The sequence below is a fragment of the Lytechinus pictus genome, chromosome 7 (assembly GCF_037042905.1).
Source record: "Lytechinus pictus isolate F3 Inbred chromosome 7, Lp3.0, whole genome shotgun sequence".
Taxonomy (NCBI): Eukaryota; Metazoa; Echinodermata; class Echinoidea; order Temnopleuroida; family Toxopneustidae; genus Lytechinus; species Lytechinus pictus.
The window spans coordinates 32,427,283-32,448,745 of record NC_087251.1 but is presented as its reverse complement, the minus strand read 5'-3'; the positions used below and the strand labels follow the sequence as shown (position 1 = coordinate 32,448,745).

Sequence of the window (21,463 nt, the reverse complement as noted above, 5' to 3'; positions counted from 1 at the left end):
AAACCCATTATATACCACAATGCTGATTTGATATCTACCCTCTTGAAAGCACACAGAGTGCAACTTTACGGATCCGGAAGGAGGGGGGGGGGGGTACAGGTGGTGAGTGGGCTTTGCCCCTGACCCCTTACTTTTTTTGCTCAAAAATTATTAAATGATTAGATGAATGCTCTCGGTGATTGGTGATATCCTTTTTAATTTTTGTTGAAAAAGCCCCCCCCCCCCGGTAATTCCTGTATGCGTATCCACCCTTTATACTTTACCTACCCTATGTTGCACACACGACAGTGACCCACAGTTTGATGTGCTTTCAATTAACACATTTATTACTTTAAAACATTTAAGTTTTAATATCTCCGTTGATGACTTCAATCAAATGCACAAATACTTGAAAATTCATCCCCCCAAAAATAAAGGGGGAGTAGAGAGGAAATAGTATGCTTATCCACTGAATAAAATTCAATAATATCCTTATGAACTGTAAATGATTTAATGCGTGTCACGCGCTAAAAATCTATCCAATCGAAAAGACATACGTACGTATTCTTCGCACACAAACACGCACGCACACCCTCACACATCCCCCATATATATAGCCATGTCGAATTGTGATATTTCCCAAAATGTTCCAGATTCTTATCGGACGATTTTTGGGTAGTTCGATCTTGTGAGAGCTCAGCTCCTTAAGTTTATCCTATATAGAGTCATGAGCAAATGACTTCAGCATCGCATATTGACCAAAATTTGACCCCAATTTACTACCGAAGTAATTTTAGATCAAAGATGGCGACTGCCACGAACCATTACCAAATATGTGTTCGAGGATGAGGAAGAAGTGGAAGGATAAAAATACTAAACATTAATAACTTTATTATATTTCTCGACCTACTTTAATCTAGCGGTAATAATCGTAGAAGACAGTAGCAGAACGAAGTACTGGTGGGAAGGGGGTCACGAATAAAACTTTTTATACTTGGAATCATTGGCCCGAATTCACAAAGGTGGTTTTGAAAACCCACGGTTGAGTCCACGGTTTATGCAGATTTCCTGTATAAATTACGCTTAATTTAGCGCGTATCGGGCGCGTGTATAAAACATATCCAATGCTGATGCGCGCTTTTGTCACAGTGGGCCAAATTGACGCCTGTTGCCATGGTTAAGTACGCTATTTTATTCATGAGTCCACTGTTTTTATTCATGAGTCCACTCTTCAAACAGTGGACTCATGAATAAAATAGCGTATCTTACCATGGTAACAGGCGTCAATTTTGCGCACTGTGACAAAAGCGCGCATCAGCATTGGACATGTTTTATACACGCGCCCGATACGCGCTAAATTAAGCGTAATTTATACAGGAAATCTGCATAAACCATGGACTCAACCGTGGGTTTTCAAAACCACCTTTGTGAATTCGGGCCATTGTATTGGTTGTTTTATCATGGTAGTTTTTGTAGATATTCACTGAAAATGTAGTCTCTTTACGTACATAGCGAATCAAATTTATATGACGATTTTTCTAAACCATGCACTTGTTTCGTTCGCCGGCGAATTTTCAGCCTCTGTTTTCCTTTACCCAAATCAAGACCGGTCGATGTATGTCTCAGAGTAGTAGTATAAACAGTAGTAGTGATACCAACAGTTCTACTATACTACTACCACCACCACTACTATACTACTACTACTACTACTACTACTACTACTACTACTACTACTACTACTACTACTACTACTCCTCCTCCTACTACTACTTCTACTTCTACTACTACTACTTCTACTACTACTACTACTACTACTACTACTACTACTACTACTAATTGATGAAAGTTCTAATGACTTTTAATTGGAGGAAGTGTAGAGGTTATTTGGGAGCTTTCTTCTTAATTATTTTCTTAAACGAAATACAAATGAAGTAAATACAGGGTCTGAACGTCAATACCTTAATAATGAGTGTCTTTTCGTTTAAACATGAAAATATTTCAATCCATTGAAATATTAATATTTAGACCTATTATACTTTTTTTTTTTTTCCAGGAACATCCAGTGGTTTTACTGTACCTCAAAATTTAAGCTTGGGCATTGTACGGCACGATCTGTTTGCCTGTCTATAAAACTGAAACTATACATGAAGATGATAGCCTTAAATTTTGAAATTTTAAATTCGTGTAAATTCTGGCTGGCTTTGCTTTGGAGGTAAAGTCTTTCAGATTGACTATTGATTTGTTCCCAGGATTGTTGTAAATGTTTTTAATTTGTTTATTTATTTATTTATTTTTGACAGTTTAGTCACGAAATCATAAAAACAACTCTGCTTTAATAATGCGAAATTAACAGATACACAAACACCGACCTTCTTTCTTATATATTTTGTTGACGTAAATTTGCGGCTAATTCAACCATCATCCATACAGTTTGTATAAAATGAAGTGTACACAGATTATAAAAGACTCTTGCGAGGAGTACTAGAATACATCAATCATCACCGACAGAAAGCTTATTAAGAATTTAATGAGACAGACATTAACGCGATAAAGTCATTTGTTTTATGAGACGAACGCGATATAAACTATGAATACAAATGAGTTTTAAACCGACAAACGTTACACCGCTCAACCCTTTACGTTTAGTCATGAATGATAAATGAGCAACCAAAGTTGTGAATTATATAAATTGTGTTGTTTATGAATCTGCTTTGAGTAGATAACTGCTCTAAAGATTCGGTAAGTTGGATCAGAGTATCCTTACGTGTCAGTGTATCGGTTGACCTTCACCGACAGATTCAAATGTGTAGTAATGAGTTATTCTAAGATGTAAGAGTAAGTATGACGCATTTTTGTAATACTGGTTTTAGGTGACATGTTTTTTATGGGGTCAGTTGCATTCATAATACATACAGGCCCAAAAGGGGCTCAATGAACAGATATTACCACAATTCAGGTGCCACACTTTCATTAAAAACAGCAACAAAATTCTGTAATAGAAGTAGTGAGAGTAGTATAGTATAGTTATAGCTTTATATCAGCAGAACAGCAGCAGCAGTAGATATAATAAACATGGTAAAAGTAGTAGTGGTAGTTTCGTAGGAGAAGTGGTAGTGGATAAAGTAGTATTCATAGAATAATAATAATAATATTAGTAGTAGTAGTAGTAGTAGAAGTGGTGGTAGAATATTACAAAGTATCAGTCTTTTGATAGTAATTAGAATACAGATGAGGATGGTATTCTTATTACAAACTTATTGAAGACATTCACCTCATCCGTTCCCCCTTCAATAAATCAACGTCAAACTTACTGCTCTTTTTATATATGAGTAACTCGACCTGTACCGCCTCTTGTTTTTCAAACGCCTCCTGTACTGCTTTGACTCCATCCTGATTGGTCAATTCGCCGTACATGAAATTGATGGTACTACTCCTCTGCATACAATCTGCTCTGTTGAAACCCGTCATCTTACAAAACCCATCATTGCTATAGACGATAGGGTAGTCCACCACCCTTGCGTTGGCCAGGATAAAACTGCTGTCTGTAATCAGAAGAACAGATAGAAGATAAAAATTATTATACCAATGTAAATGTAAATCTTTAGTTGATTATTCTCAAAACAAATTAATAATTAATCTTGAAATGAGTGTTGATAGTACTGTTGATCGTGAAATGAGTGTTGATAGTCTGTACTGTTGATAGTACTGTATGTGAAATTGACGAATCAACCCACAAATGATAATGAAAGTAAAATTGTACCAACAAAAACAACCTCTTTTTTGAATAAAAAAAGAGGATTGAATTGTCCCAAAGGAACACTTGATCTTCACAAACCTCTCAAACTCCCTATTGATTAATTTCACTGTGAATGGACCCCCTTCCGGTTATAAGCGCTATATCAATGATGCGTATTATCATTCAAGCATTGTGCTAATAGTGCTAATACCGGAATAGAAAAGAAGAACTAATGTTATCGGCGGTATTTAAAGAACTCAACATCGTCTACAGCATGTGTTTTTTCAATAACAAAATTCATTTTTTCAAGCATTTTTAATCGTTCATTGTCCAGACAATAAATGTCCTGGGAATGAAAATAACAAACATAGAGATTCCATTTTGTGAGCAGGATTTATATAGCGCACCTTCACAGCAAATCACTGGTGTTAACCGGTGTACAAAGAGGACCACGCAAGTTTTTTTTTACTCCGGTGTTAAATTGATCATGTTAGTTTAACACCTATAGGTGTTATTACAACACCTTTGGTTGTTGCATTTATACTCTTTGGTGTTATATTCAATCTCTAGGGTGTAATTTTAACACCTCAAGGTGTGGTCCTCTAAAGACACCAACTGGTGTCAGTTTTAACACCACAGTTTTACAGTGTTGCTAGGTGATCAAGACGCTTCTATATTACCCCGGCTAAGCTAGTCAACCGATTCCGGTGCTTATAGCTTTTTTTAGGAAGTGCTTCCTGTCGGTACCTATTTACCTCACCTGGGTTGAGTGCAGAACAATGTAAATTTGTTGCTAAAGAAAAGCAAGCAACAACAAAAAAACACTTTGAGTGGCTGTAGCATTTTAATCCTGATAACAATTCAAAATGCTGAATTCATCATTTAGTGGAATAAAAAGCAATCAACAAGTATAATGAACGTATTCATAAACAATTCATTTCTGTCTGGTAAAGAAACTCTGGTGCCGTGCACAAAAACTTCCATGGCACGACTGGGGTATCAGAAATATATCGTTTATTCATTATGGTGACCATGAAACTCTCACTGGCTTTTCCACACAAAAAAAGATGAATAAAAAATGAAGACGATATTTCGCACAGTTAGGCCTTCTAAAATATTCAAATCTTACCCCTAAAAGGTCAAGCTTAACTGCGGTGAGAATGAGAGCTATACCATTGAGAGATTTGATATCACAAATCTCTTTCATCCCCATTTTTCTATGTGCTACTTTTTTATACTTCATTTTGAACTTTTTAATGACAAAAAAATGCAAGCGAATTTTGAATTGTGTGATCTCGATGCAACATAGCAAGATCAAACTTACCGTTCTCGTATCTTCAAAGAAAACGACTGTGATTAAATTTTACTTCTTATAGTGCATGTTCTATATACCTAATTATGGAAAATGCAAGTCAAATCACATTGGATAGCTACGAGGGCTTTGTCGAAAGTTGGTGGACAGAGACAGCAGATCGTCCGAGTTTTCTTATACGGGACGAAAAATTGCAAATATGTCGAACCGGACCAACGATATGTCATTTGAAATAACGTAGTAGCTTTTGCCAGTCTGGAGTCGGTTTTACAGGTGTGACCGTAACATAAATGGAAAAGCAATAGTTACCTATTTTTGTTAAAAGATTATCTTTTGTCGCATTGATATCTTTAAATTGTTTAAATTGCTTGTGGTTTGTTTAAGTGTTTAACTGTATTTAATTATTTCATGAATTGTCAGATTTTACTGTTTTATAAAGGATGTGTCTGGGTGTGGCACCTTTATAAATGTTATCAAAGTAAAGAGGAATTAGATCAGATTGCCCTCCTTTTTTGTGAGGACTGAAATATGGGGGACTGTAAATTTGATTTAATCTTTTAGACTTATTTGTATTATAACTGACCTGATTTTCGTGTGTTTTACCCTTTATATAAATTTTTTAATAGTCGACTGCTTCAGTTTATTACGATGCTGAATAGCATAATATCACCCTTCAGTCCTCTATGCCATGTTTTTATCGGTTTGATGGAGAAATGAAAGGAAAATACATTCTCTTGAAGTCTCTTAAGATTTTCAAATTGGTGTTTATGGCGAGAAACGGCGTGGTAACCATGGAGACCTGACGCATTGCAATTAAATAGAACCGGTGAAAGCCATGCAGGCCTGAGATGAACACGCCGGAGAGACGGAAGAGAATTTCAAAATATTCTTCAAGAGAAAAGATTGAGAGGGGGGAAAGCAGTCAGATTGCGGTTATTAGGAAATAGAGAAACTATGAAGGAAGGCCAACAATAAGAGATGAAGAGGTTAAAATGATATAACAAGGAATAAAATAAGAGACGTGCGTGTTGGGGTCTAAGTGGCATTGGTAATGAGGAGAGTCAAGAGAGAGAAAATAAGCGATGGCTTGGACGATAATAAGGTAAGCAAAAAATGTTTAATATGAGAGGGAGATAGAGAGGGAGAGAGGGTGGAGACAGAGAGAGAGAGAGAGAGAGAGAGAGAGAGAGAGCGGGGGGGGGGGGAGAGGGAGAGAGAAAGAAAGTATTGGATAGATACTGCTAAATATATATATATATATATATGTATAGTTCGTCTTGAAAACCGGAATAAGTTTATAAAAAAATGCAAGTGAAAGATGCAGATGGATAAGCGATGTATACAGACGCGAGAGGTGATTCATTATTTACGTGTACGTTGAAAAGGAAAAAAAAATCATTACTTATAGCAATTAGATGTCGCAGAAACTAAGTGAGCATATACTTATATTTTTCACGTTGAAATGCATTTTACTTTCATTTGTTGGCACCAACAATCAAGCTAATAAAACAAATTATTTAGAATTCAGTCAAATATCATAATTTAGGCCCTATCTGTGGCAAGGCGTCGATCCACGCCTTGCCACTCTTCACCCAGGTGTTAAATGGATACCTGGTATCATGCGAAAGCCTGTGTAGTATGCCTATATAGCGATGTAATCTTGAAACTATTGCTGGAATGCTCCCCATGGAGTGGAGAAGGTGCGTACATTGTGTGCAAAGATGTTAAGCCCTTACAAACGCCGTTTGGGTGTATTAAGCGCTATATTAAAAGCGGGTTATTATTGTTTTCTTCATTCCACTGATCCACTCCCCCTCTCTCTCTATCCCTTCTGATAAGAAGTATATTGTTCAATCGCTTATTTCATAATTCATAAAAGTGTCAATCACTTCCCCACCAGAATAACCGATTGTGCCTCTCAAGGAAATAAGCCCTGATTGTTTGAGAAATAAAGCTATAGCACAGAGACCAGGCCCTTTTTTATGACATGGGTTAGGGAAATGGAATTATTCATAAATAGCCAGAAGACATTTGGCATTCATGTCTTTATCTGCATTCATCAACCTAGGACGACTGTACTTTCTGATATTTTATCAACCTCTTCAATACTGTTACGTGTACTTCATAAAAATCTTATTGCATTAGTATGGTGTCATTGTTCACCGCCATTTTGTGTGATCGTGATAAATCCATACTCATCATTTAGTTTGTGTAATCATGGTAAATCCATACTCAACATTAAGTTTGTGTTATCAGGGTAAATCCATGCTCATCATTTTGTTTGTGTAATCATGGTGAATCAATACTCAACATTAAGTTTGTGTTTTCATGGTAAATCCATGCTCATCATTTAGTTTGTGTGATAATGGTAAATCCATACTCAACATTAAGTTTGTGTTTTCATGGTAAATCCATGCTCATCATTTAGTTTATGTGATCATGGTAAATCCATACTCATTGGTTTGTTTATGTAATCATGGTCAATCCATGCTCATCATTTAGTTTGTGTAATCATGGTAAATCCATACTCAACATTAAGTTTGTGTTATCAGGGGAAATCCATGCTCATCATTTTGTTTGTGTAATCATGGTAAATCCATACTCAACATCAAGTCTGTGTGATCATGGTAGATCAGTGGTTATCATTTAGTTTGTTTACTCATGGTAAATCGATGCTCATGAGTTAGTTTGTGTATTCATGGTAAATCCATACTCAACATTTAGTTTGTTTGATCATGGTAAATCAATGGTCATCATTTAGTTTGTGTTATCATAGTAAATCCATACTCATCATTTAGTTTGTTATCATGGTAAATCCATGCTTATCAGTTAGTTTGTGCCATCATTGTAAATCAATGTCATTTACTTTCTGTAATCATGGTAAGTCCATACTAAATAAGTCTGTGTGACTGTGTTAAATCCATACTCAATATTTAATTCGTGCGATCATGGTAGACCAATGCTCATTATTTAGTAGCGTGACATTTAATGACGCAAGAAATCTCACCGTCTTCGAGACACCCGATCACGGACTAACTATTATTATTATAACATATTGTATATCATATTTCTTTTTCGTATATTATGTTGCGATGTTTAAACCTGAAGATGTTATAACGTTTTCCAAAATTTATTTAATAATTAACTAAATGTGAACTAGTTTCATAATGCATTATCCCATAATACTCAAATTATTTAATCAATGTAGCCTTATTATGTTTGGCATCAATATTATCCTGCGTCCATTTTTAGGGAATTTCATTAAATATTCATTTGATTTACTCTTACATGATACCCATGTGAAACCTGAGACGTAAGTGCTTATATAGGCTTGTAACGGAGTGTTTGCGTGTGAATCTGTACAGTTTGGCTATGTGCGTATATGGGATTGTTATTTTTCTTTATATATGTTCACACAAGAACACTTGTTATTGCAGTTCACACCTCCGGGATCGGTGACACAATTCGTTTGCCACTTCTTCTGAGACATTTCCTATGAATAAAATCATTATGAAATCTAAAGATATCTATTCACAAAATGAGATGATCTCTTAAAGCATTGCTTATCATCAATTATTCCACCATTTTCATGTAAACTTGAAAGATACATCATTAACTTCAAGCACAGGAGGATTCGAACGGCTGGCAGGGAAGATTTCCAATATATTTTGATCATACCGCCCTCAGGCGGCTCTTCTTATAGAGTATGAAGTACCAATAGTTCGCCGGATTGCGGTCAGTTCAAACCATTCTCCTTAGACTGTAGTGTCCTATACTGTACATTAATTTTGTAAACGAAAAAAATATATTCTCTGCTCAAAACAATTTCATATTCATCTTGGTCACAAAGCTGAGTCTTGATTAGCCCCATATACATTCTAAAAACTTTGACGCCTAAAAGACATTTTCAAGAAACAGACTTAGCTCCGCGGAACTTGACAACACATCTCCCAGACTCTATATCATCAGTGCTCACTCTTTTTTTTCAAATTCCCAGGTGCTAAAGCCCTCATTCTTGTATCAAATTACAATTGACGCCCAAAACGACACTCTCTAATGGAAGATAATTTAAGTGCATTTCCACGAAACTGTTCATGTTTCAAATAATACGACCTGGTTTAACCCCGCCCCCTTTTTTTTCAACAACGTACCCACTCTCTAACATTTTACACCCCTATCGCGAGAGTAGGAGTGTGATGTTCACTGTCATTCCTGGGTAAAGAAGATAATTTGGTAATCGATGAAAACTGTCATGATGGAAGCGATGAGCCGAGGCGTGCTATATATAGGCATCACCCAACATTGATCTATCTCTTCAATCGCTACTGCTATCACCGTATATCAGCAAGCCTGTATGTTCACAGTATACCACGGTATACTACCTGATAACTTGGGCATTACCAGGGAATGATTGAGCAGCATTCTACCTATTGAAATACTGTCTTACTAAGTAAGTTTTAGAATCATTTTCGAGAGGTTTGAAATGTAAGCAAGTTAAGCCGCTGAAAATGGTTTTATCTATATTATGCAAAAAAGAAATCCACAATCTTTCAAAATTCTTCTTTAATTTTTTAAAAAGCAATCTGCATGCAGGAGCATGTACAAAGATATCTCTTCCCTCTTCAATCGCTCTTCAAAGGCATTCTAGATAAGCTCTTGCCTCTTGTATGTTCTATTTTACATGTTTTAAGTCGAGAATAGTGGAGTGGAAATACCCAGGTTTGAGAAGTATTGCATTTTCGAGGAAAGACAGAAGTGGGACTGAAAAACATTATTTTATTTCATTGAATGCTTTCCTTTGCCAAACATACTATCAATTACTTTTATTGATTTTCAGCCATTTCCCGTTATTATGATTAGAATGATAATGTTGAATATTTGGTTAATAAGCAACCAGAGTCTTGGAGATAAACGCCCCCGCGTAGCTTTTTAAAGACCTGTGCGACGATTGTATTCACCGGTGTATAGATGAAGGGGACTGGAAGTACTTGCTCCCCACCCCAAAGAAAACAGTTCCACGATCGAGAAAAGAAAAAGAAAAAAAGAAGGGATATTGAAGGCTGAAGGCTAATTATATGAAATTATTTGTGGATTTCTGGATATTGTGTTAAAAGCTGCCACAAAATTAGGTTTGATTTTTGAAAACGTAGTTTCTTGTTTGATCACATTCACGACTATTTAGAAATTATCCTTCGCATTTGCACATCAACAGGTTGACTTATTACGCCAGTTATCATACCGATTGCATTTCTTTTGGTTATGCTTTGATTCATGTACTGTTAATGGAAATATCGACTGAAGAGAAAGGTACAAAAAAATAACACTGCAAAAATAAGATTCTCTTTCAATCTTATTGTTCAAAGGAAGAATAAGAGAAAAACACCAGCATCAGTGATGTTTTCACACGACATGCAAGCATTACTACTTTATTTGAATTCTGCTTGTCTTGTCTTCGCTTTTTATCCTTCATTGCAAATCATTCGATCACTTTATTTGAATAAAGACGGCGACATTGCTGCTCACACCCACAAAAACGTGACCTTGCATTGATATCTAAAATATATCATTACAAAAAAATACTACATTGATGTAATTTTCTTTTGCTCTCTCTATAATGTCTGTGTAGCGCGTAAATCTCAGAGATACAATCAGCCAAGTGCTTAAGTGACATCCATTTTTCTACTCTATATTCCTGAACACGAATCAGACGATATTAGATAAAACATCACTGTCGATCAGGATTCAAGCTTAATTACTTAAGAAAACATGATGTGTAGTCAGGGGCTGGGTGAATACAAATCATTAATTTTGATATTAAAACACCAATAAAACCCACATAAAAAGAAACCATCGTTAAAAGAAGTATTAATGAATGAAAAGATCATACTATTAGCTAATCTTGTTCAATCGATGGCCATTTTAGTTGTAAACAAACCTATATTTATTCGAAAATGAACTTTATGTTGTTGATCCCAGTAATTTTTAACGACTAATTATAGGAATCCATGCTGTATTGCTTAACGACAGTACTCTATTACTTTCGAACATGAGTTTTCGGAGAGAGACTCTTATGCTCCAAAATTGACCTATTGTTAGGTGGATATAGACATGTATGTTGTTGATATAAAATATATTGATTAAATGGCAAATGTAAAGCTTATGCCTGGCAATTATCATTTTGATAGTGATACAATGGATAATTGTCGTAGTTATAAAGGAAAGGGGGATTTTTTTTAATAAACCAGAGCAGAATATGAAGGTGAGCGAGGGACTGATATTAGTTGGCATTGATGCATACCCCTCGATATTAATAATGATGTGCATTTGAGGATTGAATTAGGAGTTGTTTACATTGCTTAATTGCAAAACAAACGTCAACCAGGGAGATGTACAGAAACAGAGGACGAAAGAACTGATGCATAGAGGAGGAAAAGATGAGGGGGAAGATAGAGAGAGAGATAAACAGACAGACTTAGAGGGAGAAAGAAAAATATATATATTAAGATTTAAAACCGGGAGCCAGTGAGAGAGGGGGCGGGAGAAGGAATGAACAGATCAAGATGGAGAGAGAGAGATGATTGAATTAGAATGAAATCTATCAATCTAAGAGGAAGAGAAAGTGAGAAATAAAGATATGTATTATACAGAAATGATAATAAAAGAAGATAGAGAAAAGAGAAAGCAAGAGAAATAGCCAGAGACGGAGACAGTCAGCCATATCGATCATATTATCCATATTACATTACTTTCCTATTTCACAGGACAACCTGACAAATGATGCAGAAAACTAACAATTTAATTACCACCAATTTCTGCGCATGCAAACACGAATAATACTTTAATAGGGTAAATTTATACCAAAATTGATGGAATATGATAATTACTGATTAAACGATATTTTTATGCTATCTCTTTAGAGGAATTTTAATCAAAGTACATTCACATCTACCGTAGAAAGCTGAATTCATTGGAAGTAGAAATAACAATTACGAAAGAATGATAACGATCACATAATGTTACTATTTAAAACGAAGGAAAATGAACTCATTTTCAGACCATCAGGAGGTAGTGGAGCCATCCAAATAACACGGTAATACAAAGTTTGTCCTTTCTTCAAATTGTACAGATTGGCGATCCCCTCGAGTAGAATGGATACTTCCCGAATGTTTGATTGTAGTTAGGTGTGGTATAGATTTAATCTGATATTCAACGGAGTAACCTTGGTAGTTAGGAATATATCTCGTCTACTGACGTAAATCACTTTGCATGGTTTTTTTTCGTCTCCACTCCTCTCGATCTCTTGATACACTTTTACCAACATTCATTCTTTCATTCGATCCTTTTAGATACACACACACACCCTCACACACACACACACACACACACACACATATATATATATATATATATATATATATATGTATATAGTCATGCATTACTCTCTTACATTTGATTTTCAAATGCCAGTTACTTTAGAACATGAAAATAAATGCAAAATTATTACAGAGTGACAGCATTTGTAATTATAATGGGCAAAACTGTACACGTTGATAGTTCATTGATCAATCAAAATTATTTAACCAAACTTTGTTGAAAATGTTTGAATTAGTTGCTTTTCATTGATACTAATCAGAGAAAACAGGCTGGGTATGTACTGAGACCACGTTTTTATTTTTGTAGTCATGAAAGCTATAATTGACAATCTATTAAGTATTTAAAAAGAGTACTAGTTAAACTGGGTTATAATTCAACCCATTACCTAGGCCTGCGGGTATTATAAGTGATATAACATGCTTAGTATCACTCGGTGTGATAGCAGGCACTTTAACTGAAGAAATTACTGAAATGCAATCTTACCTGTATAATTTTCTTATAATAAGCATTAAAAACAAATATCATCTGATTTACTATTTAACCTAAGTCCTTGATAATGTTTCTGGTCCCATCGAAAAGTATTGATCTGAATGATTTAAGCTCTCTTGGTAACTGGCAAACCGTAACGTCTATGCCCCGGTTCGTACTTGATTTAGTTTATTCATTACAGATTCATTGTTCATTTAACAACTTCCTATAAATAGGTTTCATGCATTCGGTGTTCCGTGATGAAGGGTTTACTGGTCTACTGCTTTGGTGCGGGGTTAGACGAAAGCACTACTTTTCTGAAAACGCTTAGAAAAAAAAAATTAATTTTGCACTCTTCAAAGGTCACACTGAAAACCCCCTTTTGAGGGTAAACTTTACCATAAGAAGCATTTAGCATCTTTATGTGCGCAGGTAGCTACATTCTGGGAGCTCCCACCCAGGGAGTGGAGAAGGTGCATACATTGTATGCGGGCATGCAAGGATCCGATGACCGGGGTAATAATATATCTGTAAAGCGCTTAGAGACGTCGTTCCGATGTGTTAAGCGCTATATAAATGCGGATTATTATTATTATTATTATTATTCTGTACCATAAAGGGTGTAGGGCTTCAGATCTGTACCTTTTCAAATTAAAAAGTCATCCACCGTTAAACTATACGAAGTTGCACGATTTACGGTGCAGACAGGAGCAAACAGTGCAGACGAGGTGCATATTTTCACCCCTTTAAAGCGTAGATCTTTCTTAGCGTGTATGTTGATAGTTCGATTCTGTTGGACATCGTAATGTATAGAATCCTATAAAAGCAAAAATTGAACCCTACCTGGTTTATCTATCTCTTGCACTCATCCTCTCCGTATACAAGTCGAAATTCAAAATTTGACTCTATATATCTATATATCCCCAATCTTTCCCTCTCCCTTTTTATCTCTTTTTATCACACTTTTCATAGTAAAAAATAGAAACCATCCCCACTTTCTGAGAGGTTATCCAACCCAGAAGTTGGTTAAAAATGTTGGTTAAAGAATCCCGATTGCATGCAATGGTTTTAACCAACAGTTGGTAGATTAATATTTGAATCAACATACAGGTTGATTAAGAACCCTGAGTGGTAAAACCAAGGAGGACGATAGGCCTCTACGTATTTTTGTAAGGCATTGTGATCCAAGCTGTAATATATCGAAATTTGCTTTAACCTGTTTACCTAATCAGACCAATCAGCCTTTCCATTCTGCTCAAAGTTTTCATACAAATCAATCGAGTATCATAAAATTTAGATATTTTTATCAATTTGTCTGAGTCTTAGAACACTGAAGATGTATTCAATTAAACCAATTTTGGCGAACATGTTCTGTTTACGAAGTTCTAACATTCCACTTCATTGTCTATCACTGTGTGTGCAAAGGTGAGCAATGTATGCTCAATGATCGCTGGAACAGACTATGTATGAATGAGCCGCGTGAATGACCTTAATTAGTGCTTTATGTGCCTGTGTTCAAGCCAATAAATGACCAGTGAATTATTCAGTGAAATTACGGAAATCTCAATTTCCCTTTCCGAATGATATGAGGGGAAATATGAACAATTATAACAAAAAACCGTTCCAGGGATTTCACCTTGGCCGCTCATGCTGGGATGAAAAAAGCCCATCTAGGTCGCAGCTGTAACATTAAATATTCAGTTTCCCCGCGGAAAGGGGCGAGGAGCATCAAAGTCATTATGAGTACTCCATTCGTTATTAACGATAACCGTCGGTTCATTAAAATGATACATGTTCACCAGAGAGTTTGGGCCTTATATTCTTCGCCTATTTTTAATCCCATCAAAGAAAATAATTGAAGAAAAATAATAAGCACATTACTGGTATAATTTTACATTGGTAATTCTGTAGATAAATCGCAAACTAAAGATGACTAAAATACTACACCATATTTATTTACAGCATTTTGATAGCATACTTATAATCGAATTGCACTGTGCACTATTTGTCATGAATTTCCAAAGCTGGATTATTGCCGCTCTTTTTTTTAATCAGTAAATTCTGTCCTCCACCCTCTCCCCCTTATTGCTGTCACTAATTGCCCCCACTTAATTTCATAAGTTATTTTTAAAAAGCCCGTAAAAAAGCTGCGTCGTTGCCCTACGTAGATAGTAACAAAATTACTATCGCTTGGAAGAAAACATCGCTTAGTATCCTGCAATAATTTGTTTAAAGAACAATAATTATGATAATATTAATAACAATAATAATAGTATAATAATTGTGATAATATTAATATGATAATAGTAATAATAATGGTAATAAGATTCGTATAGCGCCTATTCTTAAAAAATACAAAGCACATTACATAGAGATATAATATGAGAATGGAAATAAAAACAAAAGTAGATATTGCGACTAACTACATGTATTTAATAAAAAAATTAAGGTTGTGCTACAAAAAAATTCAATGTAACATGTGTGCCACCCAAAAATATAGAACTAATGTCTAACTGCTGCCATTTTCCAGGCCGAGTCTTACGATGCGTCACGATGCTGTATACCTGGGGTCAGAAGAGACCGCGCTCGGCCATCGATTGGCAGTTAGACGTGTCATCTATCCTCCTTCCTTTAGGCTCCCAAAACAACTTGGATGTTATCTAAACAAATGTGATCCTTTTTATTAGATTTTCGTCGACTGACGAGTCTCTCCTGATTCCCTGGAAATGAAATGTAAGTCAAGATTCTTTGCTGGACACGCCAAGGTTATACTGTTCGGGTCGAAAGTCGTATATATATATATATATATATCCCGATTGGTATCTATTATCGATGGTTCGTAAACCCCCAGACCGGCGCCATTTTGAATTTACGTAAGTAGCATAGTGTATACGATATTGACTGGATAGGTCAATATGTCGTCTTATTTGTAGTATCCAATGTCAATGAGCGATTGCAGATGTATGCGAAAAAATGCTAAAAATGTCATTTAGCTGATGTGTCCGAAGCAGACGTATGAATGTCATGGTATAGTTCAGAAAAGTTCTTCCTTTGCGAGCAGAATTCAGTACTTCCACTCCTTGTTTTAAAAGACACATTCAACAAGAAGGTGAAATAAAAATGCACCTTTAACAAGAAAAAGAAAAATAAAGAAATGTCTTTTATATTTGCATTGTTTGATACCTAGGCATATCCGTAAGTCGTATTTGATCACATTGAATCACGAACTGCTGAAACTTTGTTTTGATCTACGCTGAAGACAAGTAATCCAATTTATGATTCTCATTGGGTTTTTTTCATATGATGGAAACAGGCGAGTTGTCTACTCTGCATGCTTAGAAAAAAGGAACTATCATTATATTACCCATCGTAAAGAAAGGTTGGTTGGAGAAAAAACAACAACAACTATGTGTTGATAATTTACGACGTGCTAGCGAAGATGACTATCCAATTACTTTTTGCAAGATAAGCGAGTGGATGGTTCGAATTTCACGACAGTCTGTAAATTCTTGTCCCCGCTCGTTCGCTCATCTTCTCTTATTTCATTCTTTCCAAACAGGTCGCCGCTAACATTTGTGTTCGCCTTTGTTTGCTTGCATTTCATGCAATAGGATGGATTTGGCGTGACATGTGCCCGGCAGGAATTTACCTGTCTTAAACTGGCCAATCACTAAATTGCATTTAATAGGAAAGGTATATAAACATGGCGTGTTTGTCATGAAAAAAAAACAGACTATGGAATGGTAACTTGGCACGAGATTCAATTTATGATACACAATTTTGGCGGGAAAGGAGACACAAACGAGCAAAGGTCACGAGGGGATGATCCTAGTGTATAGTTTTGAAACTCAATGCAAATCTTGGAGACAATTCAGGCAAACTTAACCTGTCTCAAATTACAGGATCGTTGAAAAGCATTGTGTTTTTACCAAGAAGAGGTACACTCTAAAAAATATTGGGTAAAAATGCTCCATGAGGGTAATTATGTGTCCAACCAACATTGGGCATTTCTCTTGGGCATTTTTATTTATCCAGTGTGATGAAAATTTTGCCCATTCTTAAGTAATTGCTGCTTATTTTTTAACCTTACTGGACAATATGCTTCCGGCATTGGGTAAAATACTGCCCAAAGTTGGTTGGACACATAATTACCCTCGTGGTGGTAAAAATTTACCCAATATTTTTTTTACAGTGTATTTGATTTCACAACTATCATTCACTTTATGCAACATTTTGGGATGAAAAGGGTAAAGAACACAGCAAAATAATGTGGTGAATGACTTTGCGTATTTCCATCTAGCTTGAAACAACCTGTTACCTGGTACAACTTGGCACCTGAAACAACTGAAACTATTAAATGTTATCAGTAAATACATTTTAACTTCTACCTGGATTCGACGAAGAAGCCACGTCTGAAAATACCTTGGTGGTTTGTGAAATTCATTGGTGAAATCTATAACCTGGGAATACAAATGGACTTTTCAATTGAGTCGTTTGATGGGGACTGCATGCGTTGATGTTATTGAAAACCATTGCTATGGATACATTCACCATAAATAATTTTATGAACATTAGTAACACCGGGGAACGAAGCTCGTTCATAATAAAAAGTCTAAATTTATAATATTTTATGTGATGCAAACTGAAATTTATATGCGCTATAGGAGCTATTAACAATGCAATTCCCCCCTGTCCTTTTATTTCCTTTAGCATAACAAAAAGGACGCTTAATACGTTTCGTGGAAGCCCTTTTACATTTTATATCTTTAAGAGACAACCGTAAAAAAATTCCGAATTAGGGTTTAAAAAATATGATTTATTTTCACCTTTGATTGCAAATTTTTTTTGGTTACTGTATTTCATATTATAATATATCAGTCCAAAGTATAAAATCTAGATCTCAACCAATGCTCTCTCGAACAGAATATCTAAAATCATTCCTGTATCAAATGAAAGGTATTACTCGTGTAAGAATTTATTAAAACTTTTTATATTTCAACAGTTATGTTTGTATTCCAGGCTCTGCTAAATATATTCGTCAGTTTGAGTTATATGTTTATACTGCACCAGTAGGAAGAAAAGAAACTATCCCTCGCATTATTCAATATTCATCACTCTCACACTTCCTGTGGATGGGTTTATGAATTATCTATCAAAATTCAGCCAGACATTGAGGTAGAATGGCTTTGATACTGACTAACAATATATCATGTTAATGTTTGATGTAAACGACCTTCTTCGGGATGATGCACTTTGAAGGAAGGAATAATTAAACATCACCTCTTTCCACGGCTTATAGTTTAATTGGTGAATGAAAAAAAATGTCTTGTGAAATCGGAAGAGATATATATTAAAAGATCTCTGAAAATAGATTTGAATATAAACAGAGGAATATGGCAAAGTATCCATAATTAGGGAAATGAATTTAAATGGAATTAATTTCAATAACTAAAACTTTCAAAAGGCCCCGTTGCATACACCTTTAACAGGAGCAAATTTACATAATTCATACCAGAGTTTTGGCCGGTTTTGAAGTCAATGGCAGTATTGCATACGGTAAAAAAAACACGGGCTGTTCCACACAGAATTAGTTGATTCTGACTTTAAGTCGCTCTTATAATTATGTGCGTTACACATAACACACAACTATACGTGTCACAATGATTTGACCAAACATCTCCCTCAAAACTCCAGTTGTCTGTACATTGATATGACGCATTACCGCGTTGGTCAGAAGTCCGGGGACGCGCGTTACCATCAATGAGATCATTCGAACGTTCGCGTTGACACTTATGCATGACTTTTACCGTCAACATTTTGTGAACAGTGATAGACCCGGATACATCCCAAATTATGCGTAAGTTTGACTAAAGTCATACCGAAGACCAACGCACACGTCATATCTAACGCGTAAATTCCGGGAGAGCGCGTCTTACGATCGTGATCTGGGGAGCGTTTCATCAATATTTTCATCCGACAAGTTGTCAGATCTGACATCTCTCCATGATTTTAATTGGCAGAGAGGCACTGTTCCTATGGTAACTGTCGGATAAAATGGGACTTGTCGGATAAAACGTCCGACAAGTCCTTTCATGAAACGCCCCCCCCCCCAGACCTATACGTGACGCGTTATTTTCCACGCGGAACTTAGAATTTAAGCGCGATTTTTAGCTACAGTAAATCTCTGTGAAAGAGGAGAGAATGACTGTTCCTCATATAATGAATATGATATTTGATGTAAAACAGTTGCATGGATAGTATGATTGTGGCATGAACAATAGCAACCTACAAACATCAAGTTGATCTAGTTTAACCTGATTTATACTCACTTTTCAATTAAGGATATCCCTGGCGATTTGGTGGAATGTACCGCTCGATTCCTCGATCATAAATGAATGCCGATATGAGCGGTTTTCAATTTTAAAGGGCATATTTATTATTGTGATTAATTACTCGAGGTAAGAGATGGTGGTATCACAGCAAAAAAGAAAACAAACAAACACACACACACAGAAACGTTATATTTTCATATCTGCTTATATGAAAACATTTTATAATCACTTTCACCACTGCCAACATCAGCGAGTAAAAAAAGAGAACCATTACCAATTTACCATGATGAACATTCTTTTAGGGAGAGGGTAAAAATGTTTTAGAAGATTTGCCTTCAAAAATCACAATATTAGATTAAAACTTCGAATAATAATCAACCATGTTAAGTGAAGAATTTATATTCATTTATAATTCATAAATTCCATGATAAGACTTATGTGCTACATGAAAGAATTCTTTTATGGTGAAACTATCATGGGGAAGATCCAGCTCTAATTAGGTAGGAGACTAAAAAGTGGCAAAAGTCGAATGAATACGTAGTATTATCTCTATAACGCACGAAGACAATGACCTCATTGACTATTTTGCATTATCATTCAAATTCTAATCCTCCTACCCATCACATGATATGTCCTAGGTTAAAATGACTTCGTGAGAGTTAATATCATTCTTAGAAAGATATGAACTCTCGTGACGATCTGCCCTGATCACTTTAGCAGTAGTTTAAAACCTTCGTTTGTTTTAAAGCCAGCATTTTCTCATACATGAGACAAGTTTGGGGATTGAAAGGGGTTTATCATCATTCGAAATCGCTCACGATAACGTAGAAATAGAAATACGAGAGATATTGAAATATTCATCAACCATTCAGTTGAATTATCGATGAACAGGATGACGCATTGATTTTTTAAAAATGCGAAATTTTCAAATGCTGAAAAATGATACTCCTTGTCACATCGGCTGTTTGATTTGATGTTTTCAATATTAATTATATGCTATTAATTAATTCAATTAACAATTTGATATTAATATCAAGGCAACTGGATTGCGATTCTTACATTTCAGAAGACAATAAAATCACTAAACAAGTAAGTTATACACATAATTTGAGGAGGTACGAAGGTGGCCCCAACGCGAGTAAATAGTTTTGTTTTCTTTTAAAATAAAACAATGTGTACACATTATTTTATATTTCTTATCAAACATTTTATTTCATATTTTCTTCATATTTTCTTCGCTTGTCTTCCTTTTTTATCACTTAGGTGCTATAGTCCCCAGCTTAATCCTGTGTCGCCACGCCCCTCATGGATATTGTTTACCTAGGGCAGCTAACGTGATACCACCTACGTTTACAAACTTTTAAGACTTTCGTAGTATTTCCAATTTAATCGTAAGATTGGATTATAGCTACTTATAGCATAACATAATATGCGTGATTTATAGACCCCATAAATTTTGAGTTGTAATAAATCATAGTCTTAATGGAAATAAATTGAGAAGGAGCGTAGGCTGATTAAAGTGTGGAATATTAGTGTATTTCGATACCAAATACTAGGATAAATTAATGTAATTAGATTTCATTTTATAACATTTTTAGTTTCATGTCTGAATTCAACATGTTACATTTAAGAATACATCAACGCTTAATATATCTGCACAAGAAGGCATATTTGTCATAATTTTATTGTGTTATGAGGAACATAAAACTACATATCTTAATCATTTATTGAACTTCGAATTTTCAAATTTGTATATTTTTATTTCCAGCAGAACAAAATGAAACGGTCATAATTACAATAACATTTGCAAATAACAATCAACTTATACAAACATTATAAATCGGGATAGGTATATGAAATTTTTGCATCGGTAAGCAAAATGATGTATAAAAGCAAATACCTTTATATATTACAAAACTCTACCACGTCTATTGAAAGAATCAAAGGAAGTCACCTCAGATACGTGATATGTATAAAATCTATAACCCAATAATTCATTCCCTGGCAACTTTATATGCTATTGCATATAACTTTAACTAATCATTGCATTAACAGTTATGATTTATTTCTTAGTTACTTATGAAAATTATTACGAAACCTTTTAAAGTCCACCTCTCTTAACTTATCATTGTCAGTTGTGAGGTATTACTTATTATTCACCTGTTACAGAGTGATCCATCCCTGTATACTGGTTCAGCGCAGTGTTCAGTTAAGGGGAAATAATTTCCTTCCATTTTCCGGATGATCGCGAGGAACTCCAAC

General features: G+C 35.3%; 1 protein-coding gene across 1 annotated transcript in view; it reads right to left on the bottom strand.

Annotated features, from left to right (window-relative positions):
* Positions 1–21,463, bottom strand: part of LOC129264536 (potassium voltage-gated channel subfamily H member 1-like) — a 105,176-nt gene that overhangs the window by 22,969 nt on the left and 60,744 nt on the right. Inside the window, exon 2 of the mRNA XM_054902418.2 lies at positions 3,291–3,521. Within this exon, the coding sequence (XP_054758393.2) occupies positions 3,291–3,521 (231 nt within the window). The remainder of the gene's footprint in view (positions 1–3,290; positions 3,522–21,463) is intronic.